This window comes from Ascaphus truei, chromosome 9 (genome assembly GCF_040206685.1).
Source record: "Ascaphus truei isolate aAscTru1 chromosome 9, aAscTru1.hap1, whole genome shotgun sequence".
Lineage (NCBI taxonomy): Eukaryota > Metazoa > Chordata > Amphibia > Anura > Ascaphidae > Ascaphus > Ascaphus truei.
Window position 1 is genome coordinate 29,326,842 of NC_134491.1, and position 20,056 is coordinate 29,346,897.

The window sequence follows — 20,056 nt, forward strand, 5'->3', positions numbered from 1 at the left end:
TGTGTGTGGGGGTGTGTGTGTATATATATAAATATATATATATATATATACCCCCCCACACACAAATATATATATATATATATATATATATATACATATATATATACCCCCCCACACACAATATATATATATATATATATATATATATATATATATATATATATATATATATATATATATATATATATATATATATATATAATATCATATATGTTTTAGTTTGTCTTGGCAAGTCCTACTTTTTTTTAACCACAAACACCTGGAATCCACAAGTCATTTTGTAAACTACACAGAAAGAAATAGTTTCTGGAACAGCCTGTTTGAAATAAGAGCATATCCATGCTGAATTATACATTGTAAGGACCTGTTCATGGATAATCCAGTGAACTATGAACCTTGGGTTGAATCATTTGTAACGCTTAAAACATTCTGTTTTTAAGTTGGAAAGGGATGTGTGTAACATTTTTGAGTTTAATAAATATCCCATCGCCTCTCTCTATATACATGTAGCCCTGGTAAGAAATGGGGCTATAGTTCTATCCTCCTCCTGGTATAATCCCTGGTAAGGGCAGGTTGCCAGGAGTTATCATGGGTTTCCCCCACTTCAAGCACTGCCCTGAGTGGTGGAGGTAGGTCACCTGACCCTGTGTCAAAGCAAGAGACCCAGGGGCGGTGCCTGCTGAGATCATAAAAGAGCAGTGCATTTCCTATTTAGTGTTCTGTCAGTCTGACAGTAGTTATAGTGAGTTAGTGAGGAGAGGAGTGAGCAGCTCCTGAGTAGAGCTGCTATAGCCATAGTTAGTGAGGTGGACCAAATACCTCTCACCTTGCTTAGGGGGTGAGGGAAGAGCTAGCCCCACTCTGGATGCCCTTTGGGCAGAGACATCACAAGGGAGAACAGTTAGTGGACTGTGCATCAACTGTACCTGTCGGCTGCTGCTGCTGCCCAAGAGAATAAAGAGACTGCTGCTTTGCAAGATAATCCGTGTGTGAGACTGGAATCTCTCATCCCTGTGGGGAATCTCTGTGGTAAGGATTCCGCGCTGCACCATTGAACAAAGACGAAGGCATCCACCCCAGTAACCTGTTCCTGTTATCCCCCATGTCATCGCGGGAGACTCAGGCCCTCCTGTTGCCAGCAGGTATGCACCACACAGAACATCTAGCCAGACCCCAGAACACCTTAGGGGACCTGATCTGCGATTAGGGGGGGGGGGGGGGAGAGGGGCTAGATACAGTACATCTTTATAAGCAGAGATGGGTGGCCTGCCATGTTGGGCCTTTATTCCATGTAGTAATAACAGTGCAAGTGGGTAGTATGATCACTTAATTTGTCACAATGTTATTTCTGAAACCTGATGAAGGACCCTGAGAGGTTCGAATAAAAGGTATCATACCTACTCCCTCTCCCTGTTTTGTTACTATATATTTATAGCGATAATAATATTTATTCTCTTTGATAGCGCTGACAATGTATGCAGTGTTGTACATACAATTTGTGCAGACACTATGGGGCCTGTTCTGGTACCTTTGATAAGTGAGTTATCGCCAGTTTTGAGCACGTCGGGCGAGTTTGCATGTGTAGCTATTCAGAAAGCGTCGATAACTTGCCAAACTCGCTTGAAACCTGCTTCTTCCCGATCGGCGGTGCTCCTGCTCAGACAAACCGAGTGGGAGCTCAAAACATCAAACTCGCATTTTTGGAGAAATCGGGCTATTCAGGTAGCTCTGAGATTCAGATCGCAGCTGCAACTCGCTCATTCTGATCTCGTCCCATCCTGAAGGGCGGTGATATGGGATCCGCGATGTCACTGATGACAAAATGTATTTTTACTACATCTGACTGAAGCCGTAGCTGACACACATTAATACCAGCTCTGCAGACCCCCTGCTTTCATCCCATGTAATGAAAATACACTTACACACAGCTTCATTACCTTAGCGGCTAACCGATGCAGCGTCTCTTGGTATTTTCCCTGGTCTGACGCAACACCGCTCGCGGCCGTGTCCCAAGTATACAAACGTCTGGCTAACACAGCCAATTCTAATTGACGCGCGCGCACTATATTACACTCCTAAAAGTTGTGCAGAGAGATGCAGCTCTCTCTGTGCAGGGAGATCACCTGTAAGCTGTGCAGGGAGAGGCAGCTCTGTGCAGGGAGATCGCCTGTAAGAGCTGTGCAGGGAGATGCAGCTCTCTCTGTGCAGGGAGATGCAGCTCTCTCTGTGCAGGGAGCGGCAGCTCTCTCTGTGCAGGGAGCGGCAGCTCGCTCTGTGCAGGGAGATCGCCTGTAAGAGCTGAGCAGGGAGAGGCAGCTCTCTCTGTGCAGGGAGTGGCAGCTCACTCTGTGCACGGAGATCGCCTGTAAGAGCTGAGCAGGGAGAGGCAGCTCTCTCTGTCAGGGAGATCACCTGTTAGAGCTGTGCAGGGACATGCAGTGTCTCTCTGTGCAGGGACATGCAGTGTCTCTCTGTGCAGGGAGATGCAGCTCTCTCTGTGCAGCTCTTACATACTGCGGGAAGATCGCAGCGGTAGAACTTAGAAAAAGGCTGAGATAAGGACACTGCTATCCCGAGCGGTATTGGCATTTCCCTACCTCACGTTATCTGTCTTACAATAATTCTTTCTCAGTACCGTGATAACACAAATGCCAAACCGTTCGATATAGTAGCGATTTTAACAAAGCTACTAGAATAGGCACCTATGAGTAGTTTGCATTAAATTGCAGTAGTGCCAATTAGGGTTGCCAGGTGGCTTCTCCAAAAATACTGGACACAATGAGACACACACACACCTCTCTCCGTTCCATGCTGTTTCCTCCTCTCCTTGACCCCACCCCCAGGCTCCTGACACCTCCTCATGATTGGCTGCTGCTGTGTAATGCAGCCAATCAAGATGGAGGAAGCTGACCAGCCCCCTAGCAAACGCACTGCTCTCTCCCTGCTTAGAGAAATCCCACGACCCCCTAAGCCGGTCAGGTCACTGTCCAGAGAGGTAATACCGGTATACACATACATGTCCAGAGAGGTAAAGTCGGTATACACATACACACCCAGAGAGGTAATACCGGTATACACATACATGTCCAGAGAGGTAAAACCGGTATACACATACACGCCCAGAGAGGTAATACCGGTATACACATACACACACAGAGAGGTAATACCGTTATACACATACACGCCCAGAGAGGTAATACCGTTATACACATACATGTCCAGAGAGGTAATACCGTTATACACATACATGTCCAGAGAGGTAATACCGGTATACACATACACGTCCAGAGAGGTAATACCGGTATACACATACACGCCCTGAGAGGTAATACCGGTATACACATACATGCCCAGAGAGGTAAAACCGGTATACACATACATATCCAGAGAGGTAAAACCGGTATACACACACACTCCCAGAGAGGTAATACCGGTATACACATACACCCCCAGAGAGGTAATACCGGCATACACATACACTCCCAGAGAGGTAATACCGTTATACACATACATGTCCAGAGAGGTAATACCGTTATACACATACATGTCCAGAGAGGTAAAACCGGTATACACATACACGCCCAGAGAGGTAATACCGGTATACACATACATGTCCAGAGAGGTAATACCGGTATACACATACATGTCCAGAGAGGTAATATCGGTATACACATACATGTCCAGTACTACCTCTCATATTTTACTGAACAGTATCCAAATACAGGACAGTCCGGCTCAATACTGGACACCTGGCAACCCTAGTGCCAATTGAGACACATTTAAATCAGTGGAAGTTTCTGGGTGACAGTGCCCTGATCAGCACTATCGTGGTTTAATGAATAACCCCCTATGAGAATAGTGTGAGTATGGCAGCCCTGCGCCACCAGAAGGGCCTACAGCAGAGATGTGTATATTTATTAAAGTATGAAAGCTATTTTTTGGAGCCAGTATATACCATCCAGAGAGAAATAAACCCAACTGATTTCAAAATAATAAATGCACCTGATTTTGGAACTTTTTTTCGTTGCTTTTCTAATGAGAATACGGCCTGAGGATACAACCAACTCCTTGTGACGATGAGAATGGCATCAAACGGTTAGGTTCCATACTGCACAATTTGGGATCAGGGGGTTTAGTTATTGTCTGTCCTTCAACTTCAGCTTACAATGCACCCACCGGGGCTCAACAACTCATTCTCCAGAGCCTGGAGGAAGAAGAAATGATTTACAAGCAGAAGTGTCCGTTAACATTAATATTAATATATATGTGTATGTGTGTATGTGTGTATGTGTGTATGTGTGTATGTGTGTATGTAGCACATGTTCTCTCACCCCTGGGAGATGTAGTCATGGCTATTGCTAGGTGTAGTGCTGGTTACCTGTTTGGCACAGGAGAGCTGAGGTACCCGCGATGGTGTGGGGGCAAGACAGGCAGACTTTTAGGGATTCCCCTGGTTCTTCTTCTTGGTGACAGTGTCTCCAGACATAGGGGGCTTCAGCAAGGCTGAAGGGGGTCCCTGCTATGACAGACCTTACGCACAATACTCCCTCCACACAGACTGCCAGGAGTATAAATGAGGAGGATCTTTATTATAGCAGCCACTGCGATGTTGCTACAGCGAATGCTTTAGTTGCTAAGATAGATCCATGGCTTCTGGATGGTACTGGCCTGCTGGTAATAGTGAGGCCTCTCTGGGTTAGGTTAGTGCCTCAGCCCATGAGGGACTGAACACATGTCTCTATCACAGCTGGGAGGAGAGCTCAGAGCTCCTGCCCCATGAAGGGATAGCTTGGAACCCCAATCACTAACTGAAGGACCCACCCCTAAGGGGCGGAACTTCATACTATAATTTAGGCACTTCCTTCCTGTAGCTCAAAGAGGGAGGGCTCAGCACATGCACCACCACTCCTGTCACTCAGGAAGTCAGCATGAGGAGGGGGAAAACCCCATAGGACAGCCTATTGCGGTCTTACTAGAACTTACATGACAGTATAAGTAGAGAGCTAGCTGGACCAGCCGTCGATATATATATCGGATATATATATATATCCGTCCGTTCTTCAAACCTATGTATATTTATATATTCGTTCTACTATGATACATATACACACCATGAATATTTTGTTTCGATTAGAGGAGTGCACACTTGTTAAAATTAGATATAATATATCCAAGAAAAATAGAAGAATAGCAGCAAAAGTTTAATACTCAGGTCAACGTTTCAGCTCTCTCTGGAGCCTATATATAGATATAGTAAGCATTTATATAATAGTATCATATATTTTTATTACCATAGCTGTATAGTGAGTTACAATGTGAAAAAAATACACTTAGATGCTTGAGAAACTGCAATGAAATTAGCCGGAGCCAGACAGTACTAGGGTCACTCCAAGACCTTCTGCTGCCCACAGATCACAAGTTAAAAGCGCCCGGCTGGCATACACCATTAGTTGTTTTTCTTCAAAGAATAGATTACTGTTATAATATTAATATCCGGTGTGTTTAAACGTTTCAGCGCAATCTACAGTATGTCCCAACTTGGTTTAAATAACTCGGTTACATTGCACCAGCCGTCTGATGTAGAACAGAACAAGGATTTTTTTCCTTTCTTTTTTTCAGTGTTTTCTTTGACCAGAAGCAGTCTTTGGTCCATAAGTTACATGGACAGCTGAAATGTAAAGCATCTGTGTTTGCCTTCACTCTGTTCTCCGTCTATGCTCACTGTATGGGAATCTGACCCCCTTGTATGGATTAAGTAAATTTTGTGGTCGTGGAAAAGGGGGTATAGTGGAGCGGGTAGGGGAATGAATGGCGGATTACCTTGTCCACTCAATCCCTTTACAGAAACATATTGAAAGCCGTGTGTGTGTGTGTGTGTGTGTGTGTGTGTGTGTGTGTGTGTGTGTGTGTGTGTGTGTGTGTGTGTGTGTGTGTGTGTGTGTGTGTGTGTGTGTGTGTGTGTGTGTGTGTGTGTGTGTAAATGGTTATAAACTGGAGAATGCGCAGAAACCCCAAACTTTTACCAGCTCTGAAACCTCAGTAGTAAATGTTCTTTATCGGCCGATAAGTTAAGGGGGGGAGGGTGGATGGTGGGGGGGGGGGGGGTGTGCTTTATAGCCTAATGATGTTCTCACTCAGTCATTCGCTTGCTGCCACTGATGCCGCTGCTGGTCCTTTTTAATTCCCATAAGAATTACATTATGCGCATTAGCTATATCCAACCCACCCAGACTTGCATTGTGCTTTGCCTTCATCGCTGGGATATTTGTATGGACACATATAGATTGATGCCCAATCTGATGTGGGTTTCTCTCTCAGGGTGTCCCGAAGGGAAGAAGCTGGAGTTTATCACTAGTTTACTGGATGCTCTCACTACGGACATGGTCCAGGCGATCAACTCAGCAGCACCAGCAGGAGGCGGAAGGTCAGTTATTAAACATAAGCTGGATAATAACGCACAGGCGCCTTCCCTCCCAAACCCTTCACTACATAGGCAACCTTGGCTCACATGTCATAGAATGTCTCCCTATACATGATGTGGGGGGGGGGGGGTGCCGTGTGTGGGGGCCATCTGTGTGGCAGTCTGTGGGGCAGGGTGTGGGACAGTGTGTGGTGCAGTGTGGGACAGTGTGTGGTGCAGTGTGTCGGGCAGTGTGGCAGCAGTGTGGGGGCAGTGCGGGGTATTGCAGGGGCACTAGTGTGTGGGGGTAGTGTGGGGCGGTAGTGTGGGGCAGTCTGAGGGCAGTGTCGAGCAGTGTGAGGGTAGTGTGGGGCGTTGTGGGGATAGTGTGGGGGCAGTGAGGGGTTGTTTGGGGGCAGTGTGTGGGATAGTGTGGGGGCAGTGAGGGGTAGTGTGGGGGCAGTGTGTGGGCAGTGTATGGGGCAATGTGGGGGCTGTGTGTGGGATAGTGTGGGGGCGTTGTGGGGATAGTGTGGGGGCGTTGTGGGGATAGTGTGGGGGCATTGTGGGGATAGTGTGGGGGCAGTGAGGGGTTGTTTGGGGGCAGTGTGTGGGATAGTGTGGGGGCAGTCCTGGGCAGTGTGTGGGATAGTGTGGGGGCAGTCATGGGCAGTGTGTGGGGCAGTGTATGGGGCAGTGTGTGGGTGGGCAGTGGGTGGTGTAGCATGGGGGCAGTGTGGGGGCAGTGTGTGGGGGCAGTGTGTGGGGCAGTATGTGTGGGGGCAGTATGTGTGGGGGCAGTGTGTGGGGCAGAATGTGTGGGGGCAGTGTGTGGGGCAGTATGTGTGGGGGACGTGTATGGGGCAGTGTGTGTGAGGGCAGTGTGTGGGGCAGTCTGGGAGCAGTGTGTGGGCTGTGTGGGGCAGTGTGTGGGGCAGTCTGGGGACAGTGGTGGTAGTGTGGGGGCAGTGTGGGGGCAGTGTGGGGCTAGTGTGGGGGCAGTCTGGAGACAGTGGTGGTAGTGTGGGGGCAGTGTCGGGCAGTCTGGGGGCAGTGTGGGGCTAGTATGGGGCTAGTGTGGGGGCAGTACAATTGTTTTTATTTAGTTACTTATTTTAAGCATTGTTGCCAAGAAAGATTAATTTCCCCCTAAAGTAACATTTTTACCTCTGAGCTTCTTGTATAAAAATGACTTGGCTTCATTTTTTTGGGGTCAGTTTAATTCTAATGTTATCTGCTAATTATTCTCTTTCCCCATAATCTCTTGAAACAAATTATGCTGCCATTATTTGCGACTCCATTTTCCTGCATGTATTACAATTTACACAGACTAATCCCAAAATATATTGGGTAAATTTCATAAAGACACTTTAAAAAATATTTTAAAATACCGATACTTGTTTGATTAACAATGCTGACAATCACCTACATTTATGCTATAGAAGAAGAGTGGGCAACTCCAACCCTCAAGGGCCACCAATAAGTCAAAGACTGAGGCACTGATTGAGCCACCTGTGCTGAAGCAGGGATATCCTGAAACCCCGACCTGTTGGTGGCCCTTGAGGACTGGAGTTGCCCACCCCTGCTATAGAAAATGCCACTGTCATACGGTCACTTTGGTTGTAGGGCGGATTGCCCATTTGGCAGGTTAAATGGAGTGTGGCGGGCAGGTCCGAGTATGTCGGGCAATGCAGAGATAACACCTGCAGGACCCTTGTTACAGATTCTCTGAGCCAGACCCCAACCACACGCTGGAGGAGCGGGTGGTCCTTTGGTACTTCAACCAGCTGGACAGCAATGGCAGCGACGACATAAATAAGAAAGAGTTGAAGCCCTTCAAGAGATACGTCAAGAAGAAAGCCAAGCCCAAGAAATGTGCCCGGCGCTTCCCGGACTACTGCGATCTAAACAAGGATAAATCCATCTCCCTGCAAGAGCTGAAAGGATGTCTAGGACTTCGCAAGGACCCAGGTAAATGGATCTCTTTCGCGGTGCCCTCGTTTCCTGGCTCGTGTCAGCGCTTCCCAATCTGCGCACATACAGTAATATGAAGCCCTTGGGATCTCTGGATTGATAAATCCACATTAACAGCTTGGAATTCTAGGCATTGTAGCTTTGCTCCTGGGTCTACTACTAAGTATCGGCATTCCTGGAGCCTGCATCTCTTTAACCACAAGTGCTTTATGGCTGGTAACATGGGGGTTATCTTTTGCCCAATTTTGCCCTTCCAATCACGAATACATAGTTCCTCTATAAGAGAAGACTGGTAATCGCTCCCCTGTATTGCATCATATTACCTATAATGGTCTTCACTCTTTAAATCTTCGTTCTGATCTCACGAAACGGTGAGCCTCTCTGCTCGACCCTGTCTCTCTTCCCTCCTGTGTTTGAGAAACTCCTCCTTACCTTCTCCTTTATCTGGCGAGCCACATTTTAAGGATGCATTTCTGTAGGCTGGAAAATACCAACAATCACAACATTTTCATCAAACCTCTGTGCTCTAGTCCAGGGGAGCGCAAACTTTTTGGGCTGCGCCCCCTTGCCTGCTCCCACAGCTGCTCGCACCCCCCCTTACTGTTTGACGGTGTGACGTCACACGACCCCGTTGCCATGGTGATGTGCGTCAAATGACGCTGCAGGGTCGTGTGACGTCACATGGTTCCGCAGCGTCATTTGACACCGCGTTGCCGTGGCAATGCCTGTGAACCTCTGTGCACAATGTCATCTATCAATAACTGGTATGTTATCAGTTCTGGTATCACAACGTCTGTTTCAAAAGAAGAGGGTAAAAATGAATGCTTTTTACTGTTAGTAACAACCAGGAACCAAGCAATTTAACAGTCAGATCAGTGTATCAGTTTCTTATCAGTCATTTTCAGTGCTGCAGTTTACAACAAAACCTAGGGCATTTGTCTTGATGAAATTCAACCAAATTGTGATTTCATGTCTTTGACTGCCCCCTTGTGGCTATTGGTACAATTGCATGTTACAGAGAATTGCTGTTTCTTTTTGGCATAGGTCTTACTAGAGTTGGACAATAACAATAAATTACCAGAATAACAATATTAAGAAATGTGTTGTTATAACGGCATTTGCAACAATAAAACTGTTCAGTAGAAGGCATAAAACATACCATAATCAAACAAACAGAATAGCAATGAAGAAGCGCGAGCCAAAAAACACATGCGCACAAATGCTTGTGCAAAATGCTTACTTAATCCAGCCTACAAAGAAACGATCACTAGAAGGGTGTGAACAAATGATACAGGAAAATGAGGGCACAAATAAGTGTAATAACAGAAACGTGATCATGTGCAGTGCCCGATATGTGTGTAACGGAGCGCTCACCACAAACAAGGCGTGACCGCAACGCAGAGGTGGGGATTGATATATAACCCCAACCCACAGCCGTGTGGGCTGGTCTGGAGTGCAGATAGGTCGAGGTAGCCTGGTCGGGGTTGGAGATGTATGGATGGTCAGAGATACTTGCCGAGGTCGGGTTTGGAGAGGTGCAAATCGTTGTATTGGATCAGGATTGGAGAGGTGCGGATCGTCTTGGTGCTTTGCCGAGGTCGGGGTTAGAGAGGTGCGGATCGTCGTGGTGCTTTGCCGAGGTCGGGGTTAGAGAGGTGCGGATCGTCGTGGTGCTTTGCCGAGGTCAGGGTTGGAGTGGTGCGGATCGTCGTGGTGCTTTGCCGAGGTCAGGGTTGGAGAGGTGCGGATCGTCGTGGTACTTTGCCGAGGTCGGGGTTAGAGAGGTGCGGATCGTCGTGGTGCTTTGCCGAGGTCGGGGTTGGAGAGGTGCGAATTGTTGTAGGTACTTTGCCGAGGTCGGGGTTGGAGAGGTGCGGATTGTTGTAGGTACTTTGCCGAGGTCGGGGTTGGAGAGGTGCGGATCGTCGTGCTTTGCCGAGGTCGGGGTTGGAGAGGTGCGGATCGTCGTGGTGCTTTGCCGAGGTCGGGGTTGGAGAGGTGCGGATCGTCGTGCTTTGCCGAGGTCGGGGTTGGAGAGGTGCGGATCGTCGTGGTGCTTTGCCGAGGTCGGGGTTGGAGAGGTGCGGATCGTCGTGGTGCTTTGCCGAGGTCGGGGTTGGAGAGGTGCGGAATGTTGTAGGTACTTTGCCGAGGTCGGGGTTGGAGAGGTGCGGAATGTTGTAGGTACTTTGCCGAGGTCGGGGTTGGAGAGGTGCGGAATGTTGTAGGTACTTTGCCGAGGTCGGGGTTGGAGAGGTGCGGAATGTTGTAGGTACTTTGCCGAGGTCGGGGTTGGAGAGGTGCAGATTGTTGTAGGTACTTTGCCGAGGTTGGGGTTGGAGAGGTGCGGATCGTCATGGTGCTTTGCCGAGGTCGGGGTTGGAGAGGTGCGGATCGTCGTGGTGCTTTGCCGAGGTCGGGGTTGTAGAGGTGCAGATCGTCATTGGTAGTCGGGGTCAGGAGCGTAGAAGAGCGGAGTCCAGAAGTATAGCCGAGGTCTGAAACAGAGGAATTAAGAACCGGAGGACAAGACAAAACTGTGGAGGCAAGGGTAGCAGTGAGCACTTCTCTCATAGGAAGGTTTATGCTCAGCCGATTTGCCAGTGGGCCGGCTGAGCATATATAGGACACAGGGACCAATGAGGTAACAGGCTGGAAGAGGCGCGTCAGAGACAGTGAGTGTGATAGGAGGATACGGTGCAGGAGACAGGTGTGGGGAGGATCCCAGAGGCAGAGAGATGACGCGGTCCGTTCGCGTACTGACCGCGCGTCGCGTGTGCTCGCTACGCACTGATGACGTTGCCGCGTGGGAGGAGTCTGGAGGCGGGACCAGCAAGGCGGCTGGTCCCAGGAGAAGGAAGAGAAGCGTCAAGGCTCACGGAAGGAACGGGGGGCCCGATCACAGGTTGGGGTAAGTGACGAGTGCACCGAGCGCGTCACAGATCCTGACAATGTGAAAGTGAAGCGCTCACAGCCGGCCCCTAGTGATCAAATGACCAAAATGCCGTTTTGGATGATAACCGCAAGCTGAAGTTCTCCTCAAATGATAAAACATAAGAAGAACATAATAACATGTAATATGCAGGGACAGAACAGGGACAGCAGGGGGCGCACTCACTCTCCCAGTCTGTTTGGTGCAGTGTGTGTTCCGGGCACTCTGCCACTCAGGATTGTCCCAAAACCGCCGCGTAAAAGCCACAGATGTCCCGCTCTGCTCCTCGTGTCGGCGATGTCTTTGCCGGTATGGGTACTTCCGCGTCTGCGCGCGCACAAGAGTACGGTGTCCCAATGGAGTCAGGCTTTTACGCGACGGTTTTGGGACAATCCTGAGTGGCAGAGTGCCCGGAACACACACTGCACCAAACAGACTGGGAGAGTGAGTGCGCCCCCTGCTGTCCCTGTTCTGTCCCTGCATATTACATGTTATTATGTTCTTCTTATGTTTTATCATTTGAGGAGAACTTCAGCTTGCGGTTATCATCCAAAACTGCATTTTGGTCATTTGACCACTAGGGGCCGGCTGTGAGCGCTTCACTTTCACATGTCGGGCACTGCACATGATCACGTTTCTGTTATTACACTTATTTGCACCTTCATTTCATGTATCATAATCAAACAAATATCATTACTTGTTTTGATTCATTTAAAAACCTTTTCATCATTAAAGTTATTAATATCATTTAGAAGGTTTTTAACTTTAACTGTCATTACAAATTAAATGTGTTTTTAAATAAACTGACCCTGTTGGGACTATTTATCAAAAACTCCTGACTGCAAACAGGCCGAGCGCTTTCCCGGGCGAAGGACTGAAGTCTACACTTGGGCCCCAGGTTGTTGAATTGGGGGGAGGGGTGCTGAGGGCCTGAATGGAGAGGGGTGCTGAGAGCCTGAATGGAGAGGGGTGCTGAGAGCCTGAGTGGGGGAGGGGTGCTGAGAGCCTGAGTGGGGGAGGGGTGCTGAGAGCCTGAATGGAGAGGGGTGCTGAGAGCCTGAGTGGGAGAGGGGTGCTGAGAGCCTGAGCGGGGGAGGGGTGCTGAGAGCCTGAGTGGGGGAGGGGTGCTGAGAGCCTGAGTGGGGGAGGGGTGCTGAGAGCCTGAGCAGGGGTGGGGTGCTGAAAGCCTGAGCGGGGGAGGGGTGCTGATGGCCTGAGCGGGGGAGGGGTGCTGAGGGCCTGAGCGGGGGAGGGGTGATGAGGGCCTGAGGGGGGAGGGGTGCTGAGAGCCTGAGGGGGGAGGGGTGCTGAGAGCCTGAGCGGGGGCGGGGTGCTGATGGCCTGAGTGGGGAGGGGTGATGAGGGCCTGAGCAGGGGAGGGGTGATGAGGGCCTGAGCAGGGGAGGGGTGCTGAGAGCCTAAGTGGGGGAGGGGTGCTGAGAGCCTGAGCGGGGGAGGTGTGCTGAGAGCCTGAGAGGGGGAGGGGTGCTGATGGCTTGAGCGGGGAGGGGTGCTGAGGGCCTGAGCGGGGGAGGGGTGATGAGGGCCTGAGTGGGGGAGGGATGCTGAGAGCCTGAGTGGGGGAGCGGTGCTGAGAGCCTGAGTGGGGGAGGGGTGCTGAGGGCCTGAGTGGGGGAGGGGTGCTGAGAGCCTGAGCGGGGGAGGGGTGCTGGGGGCCTGAGCGGGGGAGGGGTGCTGAGGGCCTGAGTGGGGGAGGGGTGCTGAGAGCCTGAGCGGGGGAGGGGTGCTGGGGGCCTGATTGAGTGAGAGGGGGCTGAGAGCCTGAGCGGGGGAGTGGTCCTAGGAGCCTGAGCGGGGGAGGGGTGCTGAGGGCCTGAGTTGGGGAGGCATGCTGAGGGCCTGAGTGGGGAGGGGTGCTGAGGGCCTGAGTTGGGGAGGGGTGCTGAGGGCCTGAGTGGGGAGGGGGGCTGAGGGCCTGAGTGGGGAGGGGTGCTGAGGGCCTGAGTGGGGAGGGGGGCTGAGGGCCTGAGTGGGGGAGGGGTGCTGAGGGCCTGAGTGGGGGAGGGGTGCTGAGAGCCTGAGCGGGGGAGGGGTGCTGGGGGCCTGAGCGGGGGAGGGGTGCTGAGGGCCTGAGTGGGGGAGGGGTGCTGAGAGCCTGAGCGGGGGAGGGGTGCTGGGGGCCTGATTGAGTGAGAGGGGGCTGAGAGCCTGAGCGGGGGAGTGGTCCTAGGAGCCTGAGCGGGGGAGGGGTGCTGAGGGCCTGAGTTGGGGAGGGATGCTGAGGGCCTGAGTGGGGAGGGGTGCTGAGGGCCTGAGTTGGGGAGGGGTGCTGAGGGCCTGAGTGGGGAGGGGGGCTGAGGGCCTGAGTGGGGAGGGGTGCTGAGGGCCTGAGTGGGGAGGGGGGCTGAGGGCCTGAGTGGGGAGGGGTGCTGAGGGCCTGAGTGGGGAGGGGTGCTGAGCGCCTGAGTGGGGAGGGGTGCTGAGGGCCTGAGTGGGGAGGGGTGCTGAGGGCCTGAGTGGGGAGGGGTGCTGAGGGCCTGAGTGGGGAGGAGTGCTGAGGGCCTGAGTGGGGAGGGGGGCTGAGGGCCTGAGTGGGGAGGGGTGCTGAGGGCCTGAGTGGGGAGGGGTGCTGTGGGCATATCACTTTCCATAACAATTGCCTTACACATACTGCAGCCTGGGACACTCATAGGTTCAGACTGTCACAGATACAGAGAACGTGAGTCTCCAGTCAGTTAAACAAGTTAGTAGAATATTCCACTCATCCAGAGTGTGAGTGTGAATGTGTGTGTCAGTGTGTGTGTGTGATCAAATTATCTCCCCTATCCCCTTCTCTCTCTGCCCTCTCTCCCCTCTCCTCCCTCTCCTCTCTCTCTCCCCCCTTTCCTCCCTCTCCCTCATATGAGAGAGCGCGCACACTGAGGTGTATTTACATGTAACAGTGTAATCAATTAAAGCTAGCAATGACACTCAAATATAAAAGTGCATATAAGAAATTCATTTCGCTCGGTTTCCTGTTGTTTTTTTTTTGTCTTTTCAGGTACTAGTGCTGGTAGTTTTCCTCCTGGCAGGCGACCTGGTTCTAACCCCTTCTGTAAGCAATCTTTAACCGTTTTACAATCAATAAGCACATTATTACACTGTGTGCCGTATCTGTGAGCACTTACAGCTGCTTATTCTAGTGAAAGGAGGGCTTGGTTGCCTCACATTTGCAGAATGTCATCAAACCCGACTATTATGTGAGTTCCTGACACACTAATGACCCACAGCTGAGCTCTTCAGCGCAGTGAGAGGCCTTCTGGTGGGGTGCAGGGGTGACCGAAGATTATTAGCGGTGGCCAGGTAGTGGTATGCAGCAGTAGTCATTTTTAGTCCCTCAGCAATATGTTTTTGTTTTTCCCAAATAAGACGCACACGTATGTAACTAGGAAAGAGGTCCCACAAGCATGTACTGTATTAAGGTACAAAGGACTAGTCTACAGTGTGTCAGAGCTGTTTGCCCCTTTCGTAGGCATTGGTCTGAATAAACAAACGTTTTAAATAATGAGCCAGTAGCTCCGTGGTGCCATTCTGACGCATTTTAAAATTCCTAGGTGATCATTTGCATATCATTACCCATAATCCTAGTCCAGTGTTTTTCAACAGGGGTCCCCGGGCGCCCCTAAAGGTTTCCTGCAATATTCAGGTTATTTGAAAAATGTACCAAATACAGAAGAATTTTCAATGCATCAGATCGCAGACGCGCTATTAGAGAGGGTTGGGGTTCCTTACACTGTATCTGATCTCAGACACGTTATTAGAGAGGGTCGGGGTTCTTTACACTGTATCTGATCTCAGACGCGCTATTAGAGAGGGTTGGGGTTCCTTACAATGTATCTGATCTCAGACGCGCTATTAGAGAGGGTTGGGGTTCCTCAGAATTTCACAATATAATTATAGGGTTCCTTAACAACAACAACAAAAACGGTAACACTGTCTTAGTCTATAGCGTAACCCCCTGTATGACGTGACAAATGGGGTGAATGGAGACCGTTGGAAGATTTGCAGATAAACTCACAGGTTTTCCATGTTTTCTGAACTATAGTCGAAGTGTGCCTGGAAATCACTGTTGAAAAAGTCCTGTCACTTTATTGTATCATTAATATATGCTGCTAAATAAATACGTGTCATGTAATACCATTCATTTGCACAGTTCAACTACAAGAATGATATTCACTTGGATTCCGCCTTTTCTTTTTTCAGTAGGTCGCCTCGTGTAGGAAACCTTGTTGGGAGCATGAGGTGTGAAGACAGAGAGAGGAGCCTCGTCGCGTCCGCACCAATCACCGTGGCAACCGATGGCGCTCAACGTTTGCACTTTTGAGGGAACTTTATTTTTTAATTTTATTTTTTTTCGTCCGTTATCTGATATGAACAGGAAGATAAAATGTTTTGTTGCTTTTTTTTTTAGTTGTTTTTGTGGAGAAAAAAAAAATTAATCTGCTACTGACAAATTAGGTATTGAATTCAATGTGACTCTGGAAAGAAGGAGTTTGTGTATATAAATGTATATGTAAATTGTACAGTCCCTGTGTACAGGCCATAACACTTCGTCTTTTATTCGATTCCACTGGGGCACCGTGTCCCTTTTGCAGGTTTTTTTTTCATCTTATTGTAACTATAACACTAATTTTTATCTGTGCTTGTATTTTGTAAATTAAAAATGCTGTTGAAAAATAAAAAAAAAGATGAAATGAGATAATGTATTTCAGCAGCGTTCAAGTTAGTAGTGACTGTGTCCTCTGTGTAAATTAGGCTAAGTATAAAGTTCTGTGTATAATACATGGATACAATATTACACGAGGTATAATACAGATACACTTTCATTGCTCGGTTTCAGAATATACATTCACATTGTTCTATATACAGTATAATATACTTGATTACCTTATTTATGTACATAATCACTTTATTCAATTAGTATGGTCCTGTGATCACTCCCTATCCTTCTGTTGTCTCTCTAATATATATGTGTATAACATATATGTGCTTGTAACACTGGCTCTGCATCAGGATTGGACATTCAGTCAGGAGCGTCTCACCGCGCCCAGGTCTCTGCCGGTATTTGGCCATCGACGGACCCTGTGCCGCAGCCTCTTGGCACTCTGCCGCTGGGCACTCTGCCGCTGGGCACTCTGCCGTTGGGCACTCTGCCGCTGGGCACTCTGCCGCTGGGCACTCTGCCGTTGGGCACTCCGCCGCCGCACCCTGCTGCCGGACACCCTGCCGCCGGACACCCTGCCGCCGGGCACTCTGCCACCGGACACTCGGCCACTGGACACTTGGCCGCTCGCACTCTGCCGCTGGACAATGTGCCACTGGACACTCTGCCGCTGGGCACTCGGCCATTAGACACTTGGCTGCTGGGCACTCGGCTGCTGGGCACTATGCTGCTGGGCACTCGGCTGCTGGGCACTATGCTGCTGGGCACTCGGCTGCTGGGCACTATGCTGCTGGGCACTCGGCTGCTGGGCACTATGCTGCTGGGCACTCGGCTGCTGGGCACTATGCCACTTGGCTGCTGGGCACTTGGCTGCTGGGCTCTCTGCCACTGGGCACTCTGCCACTGGGCACTCTGCCACTGGGCACTCTGCCACTGGGCACTCTGCCACTGGGCACTCTGCCACTGGACACTCTGCTGCTAGGCACTGGCCGCTGGACACAGCCACCGGCCGTTTTGCCAATAAGGTAAGTTAATTTAAGAGGGTTTAGCAGTTGGGGTAGGGGTTATGAATAGGGGTTTTGGATTAAGGTTTTATGGATAGGGGTTTAGGGTATGGGGTTAGGGGTTTTGGGGTTAAGGTTTTTAGAGTAGGGGTAGTTTTAGTATTAGGGGTAATGAGTAAGGTTAGGGGTAACCTTGGCAGTGAAGTGGCTGGCGGCGTGGTGAGTAGTGGATAAACACCAGCGGAGATTTGGTCGCGGCAAAACGGCAGCAACCAAATGTCCTAGACCGACTCTGCATGTAGAGTAACACCGGCCTGTATACTCATTGTGTTACAATGTAGGACCAGCGTGGCTGTTATAGGTGTAGTAGGTTAAAACCAGATGATTCAACATCAGACACGTCAAGGTATTTTAAAATCATTCTTAAATTTATTGCGAGGGAAATATCGCCAACGTGTTTTCTCCGCCCCAGTAATACGGTAATCAGTTTTAAGGTAAATTCAGATCACAATGAAACAAGCAGGATCGGTATAATCTGTTAAAAATTATTTACAAACAATTTTACTTCTGTGGGGCTTTTACAGAAAGGAATTAATCACCTAGTTTTACTTTTAGATGAATTTGTTCCCCTGTGGACTGTAAATTCGAATGCAGACTCTGCAGTTAGGCGTTACTATGTAGCTACAATGCAGATACACGCACTGCTTTGGCCAAGCAGTTAACACTTCCCCGACAAGAATTCTCTCCTAGGAGTTTGGGTGGTTAATTTAGTTGCTACTTCAGGGTCCCTGGAAACAGCGGGGTTAAAGAAAATCCACCATTTGTCCCCCTCTCCCCCCCCAAAAAAATTAAGGTGAACAGGTCACTACTTTTAACAAAGAGATGTATGTAGATTGTGGGTGCTGAGCAGGGACCGCGTCTCGGAACTAGCGATGTGCGTATTGAGAAACGCTTCTCTGCCGTTTCAAGCAAACGTTCCAAAAGTTCGCAAAATTCTAGTGAAACAGTCCAAATTGTTCAAAATTTGCAATTTCACTTTTGAAAAATGGTGAAATGGCAGCAACATAAACTTTTTTTTACATGTGCGTTCGAATTTTGAAAGCGTAGGTAGTAAGTGCGCTGACTGTTTGTTCTCTTTACGGTTCCTTATCTCTCATGCAGCTTAATGCTCCTCCCGTGATCAACGGGGTCAAAGGTAAAAGACTCAAATTAAACACTTTCAATAAAAGAAAGCGGTACTTTATGTAAAAAATAACAAGTCACAAAACTTACAATAAAAGAAAAAAACATTCAGATCTCCCAGTCAGGTCACAGACATACTTCAGCACATGGATAGCCACACACAGGTGCCAGGAATAGTACTAGCCAGTAGCCACGGTGTCCTCCCCAGACAGATGCCATTTCACAATAGAAATGAGTGTGCCTATTCACATTCCAGTGCGACTCTGTCAGGACCCCAAAGACACCAATGGGAAGATGTTCTTAAGAACCAGTAATGTCATTTGTGAACCATCTAGTGCAGAGCTCTGCAACTGGCAGCCAGCGAAGGGCCAAATCCGGCCAGCGAAGGGCCAAATCCGTCCAGTGAAGGGCCAAATCCGGACAACGAAGAGCCAAATCCGGCCAGAGAAGAGTCAAATCCAGCCAGCGACAAACCAAATCTGGCCAGCGAAGGGCCAAATCCTGCCAGCGAAGAATCAAATCCGGATAGCGAAAGGCCAAATCCGGACAGCGAAAGGCCAAATCCGGACAGCGAAAGGCCAAATCCGGACAGCGAAAGGCCAAATCCAGCCAGCGAAAGGCCAAATGTGGCCAGCAAAGGGCCAATTCCGGCCAGCGAAGGGCCAAATGTAGTCAGCGAAGGGCCAAATGCAGCCAGCGAAGGGACATCCGGTCAAGAAATGGGCAATTCCGTCAGCGAAGGGCCAAATCCATTCAGTAAAGGGCCAAATTCAGCCAGTGGAGTAAAATCCGGGCAGCGAAGGGCCAAATGTGACCAGCAAACGGTCATTTCCAGCCGGCAAAGAGTTAAATCCAGCCAGCGAACAGTCAAATCCTGCCAGCAAATGGCTAAATGTGGCCAGCGAAGAGACAAATCCGAAGGGCCAAATCCGACCAGCGAAGGGCCAAATCCGGCCAGCGAAGGGCTAAATCCGACCAGCGAAGGGCCTAATCCGGCCAGCGAAGGGCCAAATCCGACCAGCGAAGGGCCAAATCCGGCCAGCGAAGGGCTACATCCGACCAGCGAAGGGCCAAATCCAGCCAGCGAATGGCCAAATGCAGCTAGTGAAAGGCCTTGATGTGACTCTCAACTGCCCAAGCAATTAGTATGAAATTAGCAGGAGCAAAATGACCTTTTTCACATTAAAACTCACTTCAAGTAAAGCGTATGTATGTGCAGTATATACAGTATAGTACCGATGTTATACACACTTGCATATTGAGATATTATCATTTTTAAATGTTTCCATAATGATGTTATAATGAGCTTGTGGCCCTTGTTCTACTAAATGTTTTCTGATCTCTCCCCTTTGGGGAACTGTTTGGCGAGCCCTAATCTAGTGTATAAATCACGCATATATTGCCAGTTTAAGTTTAGTTTACAATCAAGTTTCTTAAATCCATTTTGTAATATTTTTTTATGTCTGTAATAAATAAAGGTATCAAACAACATTCCAATTTTTGCACCCAACATTTTCTGATTATGATTTGATTCAGTAAAATTTTTTAATGAATGTGAAATTGGATAAGTAAAGACAAATATCAAATATCAAATATCAAATATATATATATATATATATATATATATATATATATATATATATATATATATATAATGTAAAAAAAAAACACATAGCATACAATGGTACAACCTCTAGATACATATTATCTTGTATATGGTTATATTGGTAAACAAACTAGTGCATTATGGGACTTTCATTGTATGCCTTTATTAAGTGAGAAACAAAATGGAAAAAGACACAACCCCACTCATTAAGCAGAACACCTTGGCCACTGAATAAACAGACTGTAAATACAAATATAGGATAAGGATCTGTCATCTAAAATTAGCAAAGGTTGAA

General features: G+C 48.8%; 1 protein-coding gene across 3 annotated transcripts in view; it reads left to right on the forward strand.

Annotated features, from left to right (window-relative positions):
* The window catches only part of SMOC1 (SPARC related modular calcium binding 1), a 137,446-nt gene extending 121,426 nt beyond the window's left edge, over positions 1-16,020 (forward strand). For 2 of the 3 annotated variants that reach the window (XM_075614189.1, XM_075614191.1), the window contains exons 10-13: positions 6,319-6,424; positions 8,124-8,371; positions 14,308-14,361; positions 15,510-16,020. In XM_075614189.1, coding sequence (XP_075470304.1) covers positions 6,319-6,424; positions 8,124-8,371; positions 14,308-14,361; positions 15,510-15,526 — 425 coding nt within the window. In that variant the 3' untranslated portion in view covers positions 15,527-16,020. The remainder of the gene's footprint in view (positions 1-6,318; positions 6,425-8,123; positions 8,372-14,307; positions 14,362-15,509) is intronic. The other variant, XM_075614190.1, reaches the window with a different exon arrangement.
* The last annotated feature ends 4,036 nt before the right edge of the window (positions 16,021-20,056 follow it).